Here is a 15687-nt window from a genome sequence, read left to right as displayed (position 1 = left end):
GGAAAGACTTGAACACCATTTTGGCACTTTGGGTTTTTGTACAATGGTTCATTCTGAATATCCACTTTTGAGTGCTTCTGGGAAATCTTGAACCCACAGCCACATATGTTGTGTAGTTTGTGTGTGTGTGTATATTATATAATATTATCAAGGATAGGATAGATCTTACATAGTTGTAAAACTGCAGGTTGTCAGATCCAGGCCAGGGTTTGTGTGTGTTAAGGTCCACATACATCTGTGACGGATCGCCGCGATGGGATCGGAAACTCCGATCCGCCGGTCGGAAATGCCGAACGGCGGCCATCAATGGCCACAATCCGTCGCAGGATTGGTAAAATTCAACATGTTAAATGTCACCAATCTGCCAATCACGATCATTTTTTGATCGTGTTCAGCATATCTGTGAAATCCAACATGGTGGATTTCAGTGATCCTGCAATGCTGGGTTCGCAGGATCGCTACATCGTGACAATCCGTAGCAGATGTAAGGGGGCCTTAAGTTTGAGTCTGGAAGGCAGCTGATTACAGACACCTGTGTGAGGCTGGTAAAAGAGCTGCCGGAACACTGGGAGACTGATCCTGACTGTGAAATAGTCGCCCAGGTTATAGGCCCGGGGGTGACTAGTGTTAGGGATTCTGGACTTGTGAGTCCACTAAAAGCACTGTATTGCTGTTTGGAAGAGTCTGTGTACCAGCCTGTATTCCTGCCTGTGGTGAGAAAATAAACATCTGTTGGATTTTACCCGGTCTATGTGGTTCTTGGGAAAAATAAAGAATAAAATCATAGGCTGTATGTATAAGTTTTATATATGAAACATAAATGAGTCTCATGTACACAAACTTTGTTTGAGCCACAATATTATTGAAAGCATTGTATAAAATTACCTGCAGGCTGTGTGTATAAGTTGTATATGAATCATAAATGCATTCTGTGTTTAGATTTGGGCCCTATTCCTAAGATATTTCAATATAGTATACAAATATTCCAAAATACGGAATATTCCGATATTCAAAATAGCCTTGGTCCCAAGCATTTTGGATATGGGAGACTCAACCTGTATTTCTTTCACCACGGCTCCATCCTTTGCAAACGACCCAATACACGTCATCACACAGCATGGGAAGGGCCATGACGATGTAACTCTCATTATTAGGGCACCGCTCACACCACGAGAAAGACCAGCAGAATTCAGGAGTATGGCCGGCTCCCCTGGGACTCTGGGATCTCCCCAAAATTCAGGATTCTCGTGGCAAGTGTGTGTATGTGTGTGTGTGTGTATATATATATATATATATATATATATATATATATTTATTTTTATTTTTTTCACATTGCATCTCTGGCCACTGGACTTGCCTACATTTGTTTTGATTAGACCAAACAATGAGGTCCACTCCCATATTACTACTCCTGGGAAGCTGATTTCTGTAACTTTATTACGTCACATATAGAGCATTCCTTCATGATGTTGTTCCTGCTTTGTAATATTGGAAACCGTCACTTGCACATTTGGCCTAAATTACAACAGCTATATTGTTACAAGCCATAACATGTACATCATAACAGGAAACATGCCGTTAGATACAGTTAGTATAACATCAGCACATTGCCTATCTCCCAGTGACGGCCACCACTTGCTATTTTATGTTTACACTGAGTGCCTCCTGCTAGGTTCCGTAAGGTGACACAGAGATTATGAGAGTTCATACAGTCACAAGGTGGAACCACACCATCATTTCCTGCTTCTTACAGTGTTACCTCTGTTCATTCGTTCCAAACTGACTTCATTGACAAATACTGTAACGGACTCCTCATTTGTTCTAATCTTTTTGCACTTCCTATAAAATTGTCTTTTTGCATAGTGAAATATTACACTCAAAGTACATGCAAATAAATAAACCGCCTTCTAAAACCATATGCAACTGCTCGGTGAAAACTTTATATAGACCTTTATATGTTTTAAGGACAGCTCATTTCAAAATTTACATGGCACAGCAGCAACCAATCAGCACCCTGTTTATCACACTCTAGCGCAACGGAAAAAAGTGTTTAATGTATATGCAAACTCTGCTTAATAAAGTGGAACAATTGATATTCTTTCTCCAGATACAGGTAGCAATTTTTTTTATTTATGTCTGCCTCATTACATGAGTACACCACAGTCAGTGGACCATGGACCAGTCGGTCAGTGGATAATTAAGTACTATCTTTCCAATTGTGTAAAAAAAAAAAAAAAATCTAAGCTGTACCTTGGGAGCAATGTTTTTTCAGTTGTAGGACATCCACTGTCCTGCTAATCTCAGGCAGGGAAGTTAACTATAAAAATAATTTAAAAAATAGTTGCCCTTTATGCACTGTTGATTTTGCAATAAAGATCTATGTTCGTATGATAACCAGATTTATATGTTTATAAACAGGAAGTTAAAAAGGGAAGAAAAGTTTGTGTGTTTATGTTTATCACACTACCCATTTGCATTGCCAGAAAAAAAATCTTGCAAAAAAAAAATGTAGTCCTTCCTCAAACCCAGCCATTCAGTCCTCGCCTTGTTTATTGGGTTGTGGTGCACATTCTGTAATTACATGTTCCCGGTACTGACTGTATTGTACCTGTTCCACCTTCTCAAACATCTGGCTCTGAAAAAACTTCAGATTACACAAATCTTTGTGGCCTTATTCGGTCTCTGTTGCTTCCTGCAGCTTTCACCAGCCACAAGTTCTGAACAAAGAGCGCAAAAAAGAGAACATACTGTTTTGGGTTTGGTTTTGTTCATTATTTTACTTGTCTGTGCCAGGGTACACCATGGTGTGTGCTGAAATGTGTTTTAAACACGATTGCCACTCTTCAGTATGCTGTGAAACTGGAAAGTATTTGATAGAAAATGTGACCATTTAGTAATGCTATGTGTGTAATACCGTTGAACTATGCGCGTTAGGGGATCTATTTACTAAGCTGTGTTAGGAGATTAAGTGAACGGTGATAAGGTACCAGCCAATCAGCTAACTGCCATTTTTTCAAACACAGCCTGTGACATGGCAGTTCGGAGTTGATTGGCTGGTACCTCTTCACCGTTCACTTTCTCCTAACACAGCTTAGTAAATAGACCCCTTGGTACTTATGAATAAAGATAAAATATTTTTAGTTCCTCTTTCATCACCGCATGGCCGCTAGGGGCACTGTGTCTGATACTTCATTCAACCTTGCTGAGAAAGCAATATGGCAGCTCCCATTCAAATAATGTCAATAAGCAGTGAAATAAAATTGGCTTACTTAATTACTCATGGTTTTTCTGCACTTCGAAAGGAAACTTAATGGAAAACATACCTTTTATTTTACGTATAACTGTTTAGCATTCCTTTAAAATAAAAATGATGTAGGCTTTAGAACAGATTTCCTCAAGTATACCCGTGTACAAACAGTTAGAGTGGCACACCATGTCTGTTACTTCTACAGGTTTCAGTCTACGAACAGTTCATAAAGCAATAGTTCCGTTGCCCTTGCTCAAAGAACGATCATCTAGCTGTTCGAAATAGTTTTTTCTTTACAGGAAAATATGTATGGCATGTTTTATATTCTTTTCCACACCTTAAGGCATAAGGTTAAGACTTTGATTTTATGAAGGTAATTCCTACCACTCAGGCATGTGCTTTGCAGTACTAAGAAGCCTTTGAAATATTTGTGGCATGTCCAATGGAAAGCATATTGATAGTGCCAGAGCTAGAGGCACTTGCTAAGCATTGCATCACACTACATCCCTGTAACCTATAAACAAAGAACCCTACACACAGTGCAATGTGTATTGTTTAGGAACCACAGCACTTCCGGTTTTGTTTTTTTTAGATTTATTTAGATATATATAATTTTATATATTTTTTTAAATCTGTTCCTGCCTTGTTGTTATACATAGATCTCCATAGTCAGACTGGGGTATGCTGGGATCACCAGTAAATGCATTAAAGATGATCAGTAGTCTTGCCTTTTATTTTTTTAGCTCCAATGTAAGAGACAGCAGAGCACTAATGGGATAATAGGAAAGCGACCATGACGTGTAAAGTACATTATTAATATTTTTCTGTATCATGGGAAAATAGGCCAGAAAAGTAAAAATCGAAGATGGATAGAGATATCTTTTTTTATTTTTTTTTTAAATAAATAAAATGAACCATTTTTGAGAAGTTCACTATGAAAACCAAAATCCTTACTAGTCTGTAGCTTGCCATTGTCTGAATCCAACAATCCCAATTATATGGTGCTTTTTCACAGTATTTGGAACGCATTAAAAATGTTAAATGTTTTTGTGAGGCTTAGTTACCCATTTACCTGTTGGTGTTAAATCCCAGTGCTTGGTTTGCAAATGAAAAACATCCTATCGTATGTATCCACACCCCTTTTACATTCAATCTGCATGTTCCTGGGACCACACTAGTTATTGAATAATTCTGAAAGACCATTGCCAATAAACCAATTATAAATGTAAATGGGGACATGTATATATATTTAACACTGCATTTTGGCCTTAATTGCATCTCCCAGCAATGACAAAGCAAATACTTTTAATTTTAATTACATTTAGAGTACAAGTTTGCAAAATCTGTATGTGCTAAATGAGGTGCTTTCAGAAAGCAATGCAGACAAGAAGCCAGTTACAGGTAATAAGTACTGCTTGCTTTTCTGACCCTCTTCATTCCCATCTAATTCTCTCCTTTTCTCTCTCACCTTTCTCACATCTCTCATTCTCCGTGAAATCCCCAGCCTGAGAAAACTGCTAAAGTGAGGTCAATTAGTTTGGCAGGCGGTAGCTTTCCAGCTGTTGCTGAATTACACAAGTTATCATTCAGCAACAGCAGGTTACCCACAATATGTGTTCACTTCTAGAAGCAGTTTAAAAAAAAAAGAAAAGAAAAAGATGTGACTATTGCTTTGTGCAGTGATTTATTATCACTGTAACCTCTGTTCTGCAAACAGTATTTCCTGCCGGACAATTAGGGTTCTATATCAGAGTGTAAAATGACATCATCCATACCATGATTTACTTAATTCAATACATTTCACACAATATGTAAACAGCATGCAGGAGAACAAACCTGCAACCTGTATATTAATGTGTGCTAAGAATGCATTATAGCTGTATGTGTGCTGAATAAATCAGAGAAGAAAGTTTTTATTTGTGTTTAATATATTTTATTTGTGTTGTATGTTTTCAGGAAAAATAATAAAGAAATACACAGTAAAACTTAATTTTAGATGTATATTTTGTAGCAGCATATATTTATTTATATCAGCATTTGTAGACCATGGTATAAACCCGAAACTATACCTTTAAGTTCTTAAGCATACTATATTAAATGTACTTAGATGCTGGTAGTCAAAAATAATAATTAGCAAATCTGAAAAGTGTCCGCTTTTTCTTGTTACTTCAGTATTGTCATTGCCTGTTTATCGTCATTGATGCACAGCAAAATACAATGAAGTTCTATGACAATACACATGGAGTACACAGAACACTATAGTGCAGGGAGGCTTTTAGAATATGCTTCTAATGCTCTGTTAAAAGCAAGGACCGAATAGAACATTTTGTGTACTTGCATTTAATCAGTATTTAAGTTTTACATCTGTGTGCACAAAGCTCTTGTAGTGGATTATGTCAGAGAAGGTTACCAATTGTGATAATCTCTTGGCTTAGTTTGTATTATACAGTGATAACTGTAAAATAAGTGTGTGGCATATGCTAAAGATACTAACCAAGCAATTTAGTATCTAAACTATACGTGACTATATGCATCTCAGAAACCATTATGAAGAATGTAGAAATTAGAACACACAACTTTCATGAAGCTCAAGAAGGTTCTGAAGAAGGTCTGACAATCTACGAACTGGTAGTTTTATTTTGTCATTGGCTTGAAATGAACTTGGACCATATATATGTTCGTACATCTACGGTTGGGAAATTAGATTGTTTCCTAACTCAAAGGCGGTCACAATGTGTATGGTTGAGCATTCTCTAAGTGTACATTGCTGTATTATATGATGGTACTATATTAATGCTGGTGATCATAATAATAATGGTTAAACTTATTATAACATCAGGAGTATCCAAAACTGTTCTCTAGCTCACAGGTAAGCTCACCGCCTTTTATAGCCATTTTTACCACAACCACAGATACCATAATGTTACCGATGACGCTAATAAGGTTCTTTAGATTTTAGTCATATTTCTGATAGGATCATGTAATTTAAGCAAAATTAATCTTAAAGTAATAACAAAGACCAAAGCAAACTTATGTAACCCGTTTTTGTTTCACCTAATGGCACTTGTGTTTTGATAACGTTTTATTTTTCACTGCAGGCTACAGATTGCAGCAATGCAAATGAAAGAAAAAGAAGATGAACTTCAGATTTTGGCAAAGGAGCTTACAACTTGTCAGCAAGCCATAAGAGTTGCACAAGACCAAAAGCAGCTGTTGGGGTAAGAAAACCTCATGACCATGTTTTGGTACATGGTATAAATTAAACGGGCGTTTCCATGTTTGATTCTGTAAAATTTGAGTCCACCTTGGAGACACAATCCTTTATATTTACAAATAATGTGGGCAGACTGAATAGCCTTTTAGTTTGTCATGCCATACCGTCCCATCACTGTTGTCATAGCAAACTCCCTGGTAATAAGGGCAAAGCTATACCATTAATCTCTTAAAAAAAAAAGAAAAAAAAAAGCCAAATCTGTTCCTGGGTTCAACTTGAGTTCAAAAACATGACCTGTCTCTATGGAAGAGTTTGATCACAGCTAAGAAATCCCTCGCCTGCATTTGATGTGCGCAAAATACAAAAGGCTAAAAAGTTTTAGCAAAATGGAAAAGCGAATAAAAATGAAATTAGTATGTTGCATATCCTTAAATATTTAAAGCAAAGAAACTGAATACTTTTTTAGTTTCTATATTGAAAAAAGGGGGGTACTGTACAATATACTGCACAGTCTGGAAGTTTATACATGGATTTATAAGTTTTGCTGCAGGGTATACCTCAAATTTCACTGCGTATCTGTTTTGAATTACCCACAAGTGACATTTATTATGCAGCAGAATGTTACTTTCGTTATGGTAAAACCACATTCAGTAAAGGAAATCTGCAGACTGTTCTATGTTTTTAATTTTTAACCCGATTGTATTATTTTTTGTGATTGTAGACTTATTTAGTCTCCTTCACCACACTAACGGCAGAAAAGTTGTCTCTCGCGGTTCAGTTGCTGGAGCTCTAATGGTCTGAGTGGAATTTAGATTTCCTGAGCTTGCAATCACCCTCTTATTAATGTGGCTGTTTGTGTTCGCAAGCAGAAAGAAAAAGAAATGTGTGTAGACACAAAAAAAGCATGCAAAGTATACATTTAATCACAGTGTGCAAAACCAATTGGGTAGTATTAATAGTTTTTCAGTCCTATATTCATACTTGCCAAATTTTTAGATCTCCCGGGGGGAATCTGTCGGTGTAGGTTTAAGGGACAAGTGATAGTTGTTTCACCACGGCTCCATCCTTTGCAAACGACCCAATGTACATCATCAAGCAGCATGGGAAGGGCCATGATGATGTAACTCTCATTATTAGGGCACCGCTCACTTCATGACAGACCAGGAGAATTCAGGAGTGTGACCTGCTCTCCTGGGACTCTGGGATCTCCCCAAAATTCATGACTAGTGTTTCCACAAGTGATCAGTCATAATATAGCTACATTTTAAATCGTGTTTACATCTCTACATCGAAAATAAATGTATATAAGATGCATATTGTGCAGAAAGCACTGTAGGAGGAACGGGCAGGTACGTATAGGGGCTGATTGATCGTCACACGCAATGCTGATGTTCATTGAAAGGAGCAAATTTTTTTTGTATAAGAGATGTCTTGGAAAAGTGCTGGGTGGCTAAACAGATGCACGTTCAGATGTGTCCCCATACATCTATCCTGCTTGCGCTACACAAAACGTGGGAGCTCCATGTGACCCGGTAGTGCCGAGAGTCTCTTTGTGCGGCGACTTATCTTCAAATGCGTCTTATTCTCAGTGATGCGAATGGGACACACACGCAGCTTCTGCTGATTAAATTGATATGAGGCATGCATAAATTCTGTGTGCAACCGCGGGTGTATCTGCATGCTAAATGCTACGTTACAGTGTCGGCGGCTTTGGTGGTCCATCTTATGGGCATGTTATGGGAGTGTTGCGGGTGTATCGCTGAACTGTTTGCGCACTCTGATGCTTAATCATTCGCATTGGAGGCCATACTCATACAGTAACTCTGCACCTGCCATAGGACTTGTGCAAGTTTCAATGGTGTGACCAATGGTGGTGTCTATTACAGCGTGTATGGATGCTGCGGGCGTCTCAGTCCTTGCACATTCCTATGCACGGATGTACATCAGGGAAGAACTTATGAGTGGCATTTGCATAAAGTTACATATGGGCAACCACCAAAAGATGCGGCTGCGTCTGTCCACCTCTGATTCGGGCGCTTAGACAAATCAGACAAGTGATTACAACCACCTATACAAGACCCAGTTACATCTCATGCGTAGACATTTAGGAGCTTATGTAGGCGCCTATGTATCACAGTGTTTCCCCCAGAAATTGTTTCCAGCCGGGTGACATCAAGAAGTAGCCGGGTGGGGGCCTTCGCAATAATAAAATGTTTTAAACCTTGACCTTATAATGAATTGAAATAACATTTTATATATTAATTCTCCTTATTAGAGGCCCAGTCATCTGATTATGAAAAAACTGCAAAGTCTGTAGGATCTGGTCCTTTTTATACAGCTCCCAGATACTGTCCCCACTTGCAGGCTCCCAAAGTGCCAGGTGGTAGGCTGTTTCTAGCCAAGTGGTGCACCCGCAAAAAACAGCCTGGGGAGAACACTGTATCAAGCCATCATTTACATAAAATTATACAGAGCTCCAGTTTCTGCAGAATTTTATGTATCGATCCTATGTACTAATGGAACATTGCGAAATCTCCTGCAAAGTGCTAATTAGCACTTCAGATTGCAGTCCCCATTATTATAAATGGGGACTACGATCTGACCCCTATCTTCTAAACTTCAAAAAGCAAAGTTTTTCGGAGTTTAGCCCCAGTAGTTTACACTTTCAGATGGTGTAAACTACTGTTTGCCTATGGGTGCTCCAGGGGCAGGAGAGGGATCTTTCAGTCTCTCTCTCGCAGCCCATGTCCGGCCCCAGAAGCTGATGCTGTGCGCATGCGCAGTGTCCACTTCCCCAGGGGAAGTCTTTTCACTTAAGTGAAAGACTTCTCCGAAATGCTGGGGATATAACTCACGGGGACAGCTTTTACCACAACCACTGTCCCTGCGAGTTCCCGGTAGTACATATATATGGGATAGTTTCATTAAAAAATAAAATATTCACAGAGAGTTGGATTGTTAATAATTGCGTCAGTACCGCCCTTTAGTCCCAGAAACACAACATCAATGTTGATCGATTTAGATAGATTAAAATGGACCTTTAGTAAATGTACCCCTCAATCTGTCTGCTTGTTTTAAATTTGGATTTACTCTAAATGAGACCTTTGAATGTATTACAAATAACGTAACCAGCATTCCCATTAGCTTCCAATTAAGTGTATTGCTGTAATGCGTATAGGGCTTCCATTTTTTGTATGTTTGCTATCATAATAGGAGTTTGAGCTATTGCACTGATTCCCTTATGTAGGATCTACTAGAAACATTGCTGACTAGTTGGTTGGAAACTATTGTGGCAGTAACTGTTTAGTGTCTCACTAGGACGATTTCCCATGTTGGAGCGACAAATTGCCTACATTGTCTAGTACATTGTCTAGTGCAGTGGTCTCCAACCCGTAGCTCTAGGTCTTAATTTTGGTAGCTCACTCTAGCTAGCTTACTGTTGAGTAAACTAGGAGGAATTTAATTTTGATGCGTGCTCCCCCGTGGCGTCGACTGTGTGTGTGTGTGTGTGTGTGTGTGTATGTATGTATGTGTATATATGTAATATATATATGTATATGTCTGTATATATATATATATATATATATATATATATATATAAACAGAAAACCCAGCACTCACAATGATATATAAATAAGTAAATAAATAATGGGGATTTAGTTCATGGATTGATCAATGCATTTAAGCCCGCAGCCCACATCACGGGCCCCACTTTCTGCAGGTCCTACACTATCCGTCACACTGATGGAAACCTGTTAGCTGCTATCACCTAGTTTAGACTGAAAAAATGTTACCTGGTTTAAAGCTCACCTGCCAGCTAATGGCTTTTAAAGGTAAGGCAGTCACCTGACATAGCTTCTATCACACTACCAAAAAGACAGCTGACACAGGTTAATATAAACGAGTTTGCACATGGGGTGTATGAGAAAGCTATGATCACAAAAGGTTAATAAAAATTAACCGCATAATAATATATATATATATATACAGTATATCTTGTTCCTCCTACTGCATGTACCTTTTTGGAGCCGGTAGTTTAACCGTAAAATGTGCCTATGCTCAAATTTTATTTACAAACTACAACAATATCAATGTAATAAATGTGGTGTTTTCTATGAAACATTTTTTTTTTTTTTTTTCCTTAAATGACCTTCAATTGTTCTGTTATTAGCTAGATTTTTTTTGCAATTCTAGTAGCTCTTCAGAAGGGTTAATTTTACTGAAGTGGCTCACACCTTTATTATTATTTTATTATCTTTTATTTTTATGGCGCTACAAGTGTTCCACAGCGCCTTACAAAGTACATAAACAAATAGATTGATTTACAGTGACTTTCAGTACAATACAATACAATACATTACAGGACATGGATAATATACATTGCTACATTCACAACCATTACACCCAGATAAGCAACAATGCAAAGCAATCAAGTGTTAGGTGCCCTGGTAGAGAGTAAGAAGTAGAGGAAGGTATAGTAAGGAGATGAACAAGAGGGTAGAGGGCCCTGCTCATAGGAGCTTACATTCTAAAGGGGAGGGACAAACAAACAGGGGTGAAACAGATGGGGTAGGCAGGGAGGAAGGAGTATGTAGCAGCAAGTTAAGATGAGAGCTGGAAGGCTTTGATGAAGTAGTGGGTCTTGAGAGCCCGTTTGAAGGATTGTAGAGAGGTGGAGAGTCTGATGGAAAGCGGGAGAGAGTTCCAAAGGTGGGGAGCAGCGCGGGCATAATCTTGGAGGCGGGAGTGAGAGGAAGTAATCAATTGGCATGAGAGGCGGCGTGCATTTGTTGAATGAAGAGGCCGGACAGGAGACCGCAGTTAAGGTTGGCGACCACTTGTCTAGTGTGTACCAGCAATGTGTAGGGTCGTTTATAATCCACCCTAAGCTGGAATGCTATGGTTGTACTGTGCAGCAAAGTATGTCAGTATAATATGAGCAGTACAGTATTAGGGCAGTCAAGGAAACCCCTACATGATTGATGCCACTTAAGTACTTGCTTTAAGCTAATGAGTAATGCAAATAATAAAATGCGATCATGGGCATGCTCCAACTTGTATTGGCACAAAGCGTATTTAACTTCCTTAGCATCACCTTTATAATTACTGAAATACTGAATATTGAGAAATATTGTATGCCTTTATTAAATGTATCAGGAATTTCACTAATGTCCCAAGTCCTGTAGTTTGTTAATATCTCCGCTTACTAGAAAAGACAATTGTACTTTATAAATTAACACCCAAATGTAAATTATACAGCAGCAGGGCAATCCTATTGTGAAAAACACATCTTTAAATTTAATGATTAATGTATTTTTCAGGCTTGTGTTCAGTAGAATGTTTTAATTTAATGTAATTGGACCTACAAATAATATTGTACAGATGATATAATTAGAAACATGCTAGTTACTGTCAAAACATACACAGGTGGTGTTTTTTTCTACATAATCTATTGTATTTTGCATAACATTTATGAAGTAAACAGCAAAACTAACTTAAGGTGCATATCCAGTAGACTATATTAAAATGAGCGATTAAGTGATTACGACATCGTTATCGTTCAATCGCTCATTAATTGTTCATAGGTCGTGCATTAAAATGTCAAACGACCAGCGATGTGCGCTCCTGCTTGTCGTTTTCGACCTCAATCATCGCCTGAACATGCCGGTCAACCCGGTGATATCAGCAGATTGTGCACGTTCAGGGATGAGGGAGGGTGCCTGCACTGAACGACATATTCAGTGTAGGCACATTATCCACTGCACAGGATGGAGAACAATTGCACGATTACAATGTTGTAATCGTACAGTCGTTCCACTCAAGTGTAGTGGATACGCACCTTTAGACGATGATGTATTTATCAAGATAATCTTGAACTCTTAAGGGCATATTTACACACCATTTTGGCAAGTGTAGTAATCCTAAACACAAACACATTAAGACGGTTTTAGATGTCACAACATACATGGGCTCTACTGATGATAAGCCGGCTTTTATATCACTGTATCTCTGCCAATACTATTATACTGGTGGTGTATGCCAATGATTGCCTGTCCGGCGAGGTCCAGAGGTCTCCACCTCATCTGCGGTGTCCTCTTCTGGGTTGAAAACAGCCTAGAGCTGCCAGTTTAACATGTGACATCGATATGCGCATGTGCATACAGTAGCTCTTTAACACAGCAGGGAATTCAACCAATCAGGAAACATTTCGCTATGTAGTTGTTTGCTAGTGGCAGAAAGCCAGGTTACAGTCACTTGATATGACTACTGTTAAGCTGCTGTCCTGGTAAGGTCTATGTAGTTGGCAGTACTTGATGGTAAGTGGATTAAGGCTGGAAGAAGCTCTAATTGCCCTGGTGTGAATCCTTTGCTAAATAGCCGAAAATAGTAAAAAGCCCAATTTCTCGCAGATTCAACAGAAAACTGTTTTTTTTCACTGCTTTGTAAAAACGCCGTCATAATTTTTTACCAAGCTCACTATACTAGGTGTAAGTGATACATCTAATAGGCGTACATACACTAATGTGCTGCTCTCCCTAGGCCACATGACCTTACTAACCTGTGCCTACATGAGCATGCCCCATCACACTCCCTTTCCACTTATCTGGCCATAAGTGTAGATATGCGCAGAGTGCGTTGGGCTCTGCGTCATTGCATTTGCTTGTGTCACTTTCCAAGCATTCACTGAGCAAATTCACGCAGAATATGTAAAACAAACAGGCGTCATAATCCGCCTCCTATATGGGTACGTTAGACACTGTGGGGGGGAATCTAATTTTTTGTCTGTAAACTTTTCGCTTAATACAGTAGCTAATTTTCCTGCACAGCTCTATGGGGTGCTATTGAAAATAGCAATGTTACTGGTCACGATATCCTATAGACAGTCTGTTCCAGCAGTGGTTTGCGGCCATTGCGCTGCATTGGATTCCCTCATATATGGACAGATTTACCATTTGAGGCTTCTTCACATATGTTGTGCTGTTTTCTGATGTGTTAAGGTGCTGTGGCCTCCTATTAATAATAATTGCCTGGCTGGATATTTTGTTTTGCCATCTGTTACTCATTTTTAGAAATAATACACAAAGCACAAACCAACCGGCAGAGGACTCTCATACTGTACAAATACCAGAAACTATATGTTCAAGATTAATTTTAGGTTGTCTATCACTCTGGGGGGTAGTTCTGCCTTCACTCCAGCTCTGGATAATGCTACATATCTTACTCTGCAGGATAAAGGTACGAGATGCTGCTTAGTAACACTGCTTAGTAAATAGACCTCTATGCTTCTACCCTCCCATAGGTTGTAGTTCTTCCTCAAGCCATTGATAATTTAATGAAACAAATGTGTATAGACCTAAATATTTGTGCAGTGATCTATTAAATCTAACCTAGCAAAGGTGTGGGAACGAACAAAGGCTCAGTGGAATTTAGATTTCTACTTCAGGGTCCACAGGGTTGACCTTGGGGTATAGCTGGATCTGGATCCACGGGCACCACGCAGTTAAAGCTTTTGCTGCTCCCAGGATGCACTTCGGTCCATCCTCATCTATACCCCGCCCCCGAGCCACAGGCACCTCAGCTTTAGTTGGTGCCCAGCCGGAGTCGGGTCACCCTTGCGCAGTGGGGCTGCAGGGGCAGCCCCATAGCTTATATTTAAAATAAGTTTGTTTCGTTTATTTTTATTTTTTTACACTCTTCAGAGCGGCAGCATCAGACTGTCCATTAGGACGTCCACGCTGCCGCTCCTACACCCCGGAGGCGCTGCGACGCCAGTACTGATCTGGGGATCGCAGCGGGACCCCGGAGTCTGTACTAGCCGGGCTTCGGGGACTTTCAGGACTGCTGCCGGACCGACGCGGACAGTTAAGCCGCGGGCAGTGCAAACTTGCGTTGCCCACAGGGAATATGCAGTCTTTAGCCTCCGGTCTCTGGGGACAGACCGGAGGCGCTAGTTAGCGGCTGTGGGCTCCCCCTCCATGATGCATACCCCGCCTGTCCGCTAGACCACCAGGGAGTAATGGCTGGAAGCGGGATCCAGCATCCCTGGGGTTAATTACTAGCCAGGGGAGAGAGCCTTCCCTGTTTAACGGCTCCTCCCCTCAGCTCAGCGCGCCTTTTCTCATGTGTACTGGCGACGCTGAGCTGCTCTCTTCATGCGGCCACTCCTCCTCTGAGGTCTCCGGCGGCCATCTTCTCTGGCAGCAACGCATATTTCACAGGCAGCGCGTGGTCCGGTCCCTCTGTGTAACTCTCCCCTGCTAAAGGACAGTGTACACAGCACTATAGCCCTCCCAGACACTGAATCTGGGCGGTTGATTGTAGTAGAAAGGTGCAGTGAGTATTACTTTCTGCATTGTATGTGACTTTTGCTAGTGCTGCCTGTCTGTCTGTGCTATTTTTCTACTTGCTGTCAGCTTATACCTATCCCTTTCCTTCTATGGCCTGTCAGGTGTGTGGGGGAAGTGCTTTTCTGTGGACCTCACTTCTATAAATCACGTATTTGTGAGGTCAGTCACATACAGTTGTGTGCTACACAGTACCATATCGTGGGCTGTTGTGTTGCACACTTGTGAAGGGCGCAGGTGTTAAACACTAGACTTCTCTATTGTGATACACATATATATATGTGTATTTGGTCATGTCTGATGAGGAGGTTGCGCACTCTGTGGCTCCTGCATTGTTCCCCTGCAGACGCTGTTCTGCGGGAGTGGTTAGGGAGGATTTATCACAGGGCGGTCTGTGCAGACGGTGCCAGCTATTACATGGCCCCTCTCAACCCCCTATGTCGCAGGACCCTCCTTGGGCGATGTTTTCACAAGTCCTGGTGTCAGTCGCGGACCGTCTGGCGGTCCCGACTGCTGTCCCTACTAGGGCGTTGCCTCAGCCGACCATCTCCCATTCCCCGAGTATTCTGCAGTTATTGCAGTCTCCCCCCGGATCTCAGTCTGTTGGTCCTTACATGGGGTTGCCTATGTATATTCTGTCTACCCCAGTGCTGCAACAGTCTGTGGTGCCCTTTCAGGGTTTTCCTCAGGCGGCTCCACCACCCTGGGTGGATGTACTCTCCAGCTCTGTCCAGAGTTTGGCGGCCTCGTCTTCGGCTTTTCAGTCAATGCTACAAAGTGACATGCCTTCAAGGGTGCCTAAGCGCCCAGTTATGGCTTCTCAGGCTGTGCTTTTAACAGACACTGATGTGTCTTCAGATGACGGGGAGGTACATGAGGAC

At 40.6% G+C, this 15687-nt stretch overlaps 1 protein-coding gene across 1 annotated transcript in view; it reads left to right on the top strand.

Moving 5' to 3' along the window:
* The window catches only part of LEKR1 (leucine, glutamate and lysine rich 1), a 154805-nt gene that overhangs the window by 27920 nt on the left and 111198 nt on the right, over positions 1–15687 (top strand). The window contains exon 4 of the mRNA XM_088447640.1: positions 6346–6465. Within this exon, the coding sequence (XP_088303766.1) occupies positions 6346–6465 (120 nt within the window). The remainder of the gene's footprint in view (positions 1–6345; positions 6466–15687) is intronic.

This window comes from Taudactylus pleione, unplaced genomic scaffold, assembly GCF_031769625.1.
Source record: "Taudactylus pleione unplaced genomic scaffold, aTauple2 ptg000436l, whole genome shotgun sequence".
Taxonomy (NCBI): Eukaryota; Metazoa; Chordata; class Amphibia; order Anura; family Myobatrachidae; genus Taudactylus; species Taudactylus pleione.
Note: the sequence above shows the minus strand (reverse complement) of the source record. Positions and strands in the feature narration are given on the sequence as shown.